The following is a 3,609-nucleotide window of genomic DNA, read 5'->3' on the forward strand; positions in this document are numbered from 1 at the left end:
CAGCAGGCCCTTGCTGTACTCCCACAAAGATGTCTCCAATTAATATGCTATATTTTAATGGCAAAGAACAAATAATATATGGGAAAATTCCAGCCATGGTAGTAGATCGCTGTGGGTGCTCATGAGATTTATATTAAGTTCATAACTTCCTAAAATATGGAAGGTCTTCCCCTCAACAATTTTGAAACTGTGAAATTATATACCATAGGCGATAGGCCTAGAGTATGCTACAGTCACTTAAGCACAAGCTACAGTATGTCTAAAAGAGAGAATATAAGCAATGGTTGGCATTTAACCACCAAAATAAATCATGCGATAAAAAGTCTGATGATTTCTAGTGTTTTGAACTAGAAGGAGATCAAATTACATTATGTTCATATATCACAACGTAGGCAAAGATATGAGAGCAATTCTCCTTGTGTTCTGGTAAATGAAAGAAATATGCTTTAAAGTCTATTTCTTTACGGTTTTGTTTGATATTTATAGAAAAATCTATATATAGTATGGGTAAAATGCAGGATTGTTATATACCATCCTTTGAATCATCCTTGAACACTTGAATTTATATTGTATGATAGCATACTTGGTAAGATAAAATTCCACAAAAGCAGGGATGGTGCACCATATGCAAGTTTCCATTCCTGTTGTGATTGGTAGAATATATTTACAATCCAGGCCAATGGTGCTAATACAATAGGCTGAATGCCTGATGGTATCAGGTTTATCAAATAAAAATCATTCAGTAAAATAGTAAGTTTCTCCTTTCTTCTGGTGCATTTTCATACATCTCCAAATGGGAATGGATTTTCTTTAATTAAAGAACAATCATTTTCCTAGCAGTCAGCTTTCAATTCTGTAGCATACTTGGAGAAACTGCATTACCTTAAAAGGCAGCCAAATAATACTCCTTATTACCAAAATTTCAAAATTACAGCCTGCCTTTATAACACTACAGTTTTTATGATGAAATAATGGAAAGGACTGATTCTATCAATATTGTATAAAAAGACTTTGAAACAATTGCATTTATATAATATGTATACAATATTGTTTTGTAAATAAGTGTCTCCTTTTTTATTTACTTTGGTATATTTTTACACTAAGGACATTTCAAATTAAGTATTAAGGCACAAAGATATGTCATGCATCACAGAAAAGCAATTGCTTTTATTTCAGAACAAATTAGCAGATAAGTGTTCTGAAAACTTCATATGCTAATGGTTAAATGGTTCTATTACAATCATTTTATATTTTTTTACATTACTAACATTCACTTACGGATTCACGATGGCTGTATAATGGGAATGTGAAATATCAGTGGTTTACTGTCATTGTATTCAAATCTCAACGTTCCATTATTTTAATACTTATTATTAAGCATATCGAAAATTGTTAACTACATAATCTGAACTGAAGAATAATAAACTGATGATATCTCAACAAGAACTGTTACTTTTATTTTGTAATTTGATAATGAATATATTTCTTCATTCACTTATTTTGTAAATCGGAATTTTGTTAATCAAATGCCTTGTACTTAATGAGTAGTGAAATGATTTCTTACATCTAATGTATAAAAACAATATAAACTATATTAAAGTGTTTTCACATTTTTTTGAAAGACAGCAGTTTATGTTATAATGATTAATTCTGGATTTTTGCTTTTCATTTTATTATGAAAGTCTAATGATTTAGCATACAAGTTTGATTTAGGTATTTTAGGTCTGCTATGGCAGTTCCTGAGTGAAATTCCTGTTAAATTGGCCCTGGCCAAGTTGCTTTATACATACAAAAGCAAAAGCTAGTTATATCTGTTTCATTTCTCTTTATCTTGACCTAAAAACTATTTATATGTTATCATAGGTTCAATTTCCAAATGCATTGCAGTTGGCAAGGGTTTATGGTCCTAGAGTTACAAGTTCTACTGAAGCCACAGGGACACAGGAAAGCGATGTCTCTTTCCTAGCATTTAATGATGCTGGCATATTTATCTGAGTTTGGGGGGCTACCAATTTTTAAACTGAATAGCAAAATAATTATAAAGCACCTGGAAATATTTAAGTGTAAAACCACACATAAATATTTTGAAGCAATTATTCCTCTACATCCACATCAGTTTAGTAACTTAGGTATAAAGCAGTGACTTTGTTTAATAAGGGAGGAGATGAAAATGCCATCATGTTATGAATCCTAAATAACTTATAAATGTAATGTTAGTCATTTATATTTGTATAGTAATTACATAATAAATAGCCTAACCGCAAGTATTTTATTTACACTTGTTTATCATTCATTCTAATACTACTTAAATGTCAATAAGTAATATGATGAAAAATTCAAATGATCACTTTTTAAAATGAAACACATAAATACTACCAATAACATAATAAGAAACTAAGCCATAGACAATGATATGCAAGGCATGATTTACCAAGCATGTGGCATTGTTGAAATTTCATTGCACGATCATTCGGTTCCAGTTTATATACTGCAAACTATTATCAAAGTAAACACTACTCATTTTGATCCTCCCTGAGTAGGTAATCAAGCAATACAAAATGGCACTAAGTACAGTCACTCATGTCAAGGTGGCATTTTCCAGAGGAAGTCTTTTGGAAAAGAATACATTTTCATTAGATAGTATGCATGGTTTACAGGAAGATGATCTTTACTGACACTTAAATCACTAGAAGGGATATTTAAATATATTCTGCAAGGTTACATATCAAAATACCTCAATCAGTATCATATCTTATCAAGAAACACAGAACGTTCTTTTTAAAAAAGAAAATTAAAAGGTTTATTATTATTTATCTCTTCCATGACAAAGAGAGAGAGGCACTCTCAATGCGGTCTTCCAGCTATGATCTGCCTGGCCTAGACCAGGGCACGTGTGTGCCTGGTATGCCTAGGGAGGTTGTAGGCTGTGAACCCAGGACTTTTCCCATGTGCGTCCAGTTATATCATCTGGCCCCCAGGATGTTCTTGAATGTAAGATTTTACATATGAGGTTATCCAATTTCTCTAACAAGCATATGATGTATGTATGAGGAGACTTCAAAAATTTCATGGAAAACTGAAATTGACGTGTTCCATTTCGTGTGAAAAATATTGAAATATATGCATAGCTTTTTTGACATACATTTTTCCATAACATTTTTGTCCCTTATGCAATAATGACAAACACCTTAGTAGTATGATTTATAAAATTATGTCAAGCTTAACTCTACACTAACATTCTTCCTACGGCAATGGACAGCTCGCATTGAGGCATGAAAAACACACGTGCTTAGCTTTCATTGATTTCAGTTTTGAATTACTGTAAAAAGGATAAATTTTTAATAGTATAATGCTATTATTTCTTGTTAATAATAAAAGTGGTACATCTATTAAACATGTACACTCAAATAGTTTTTCTTTAAAAACTGTTTTTAATAAAATATTCTTTTATTAGTTCCACATATGCACTATAGCTAAGACAGAATTCATTAGAATTAACTTGTAATAAGTTAAAATGTATTCCTAGATTTTGATTCTAAGGAGATCTGTTGGAAATTTTTATTGATAAGGGCCAACAGTTATTTCATTCAATTAATATTAAAGGTAATT

General features: G+C 31.0%; 1 protein-coding gene across 1 annotated transcript in view; it reads left to right on the forward strand.

The window, feature by feature from the left end:
• The window catches only part of MSTN (myostatin), a 6,359-nt gene extending 5,977 nt beyond the window's left edge, over window positions 1-382 (forward strand). Inside the window, exon 4 of the mRNA XM_006147825.3 lies at window positions 7-382. Coding sequence (XP_006147887.1) covers window positions 7-125 — 119 coding nt within the window. The 3' untranslated portion in view covers window positions 126-382. The remainder of the gene's footprint in view (window positions 1-6) is intronic.
• Window positions 383-3,609: the final 3,227 nt, after the last annotated feature.

Source organism: Tupaia chinensis, unplaced genomic scaffold, assembly GCF_000334495.1.
Source record: "Tupaia chinensis unplaced genomic scaffold, TupChi_1.0 Scaffold000225_1, whole genome shotgun sequence".
Taxonomy (NCBI): domain Eukaryota; kingdom Metazoa; phylum Chordata; class Mammalia; order Scandentia; family Tupaiidae; genus Tupaia; species Tupaia belangeri.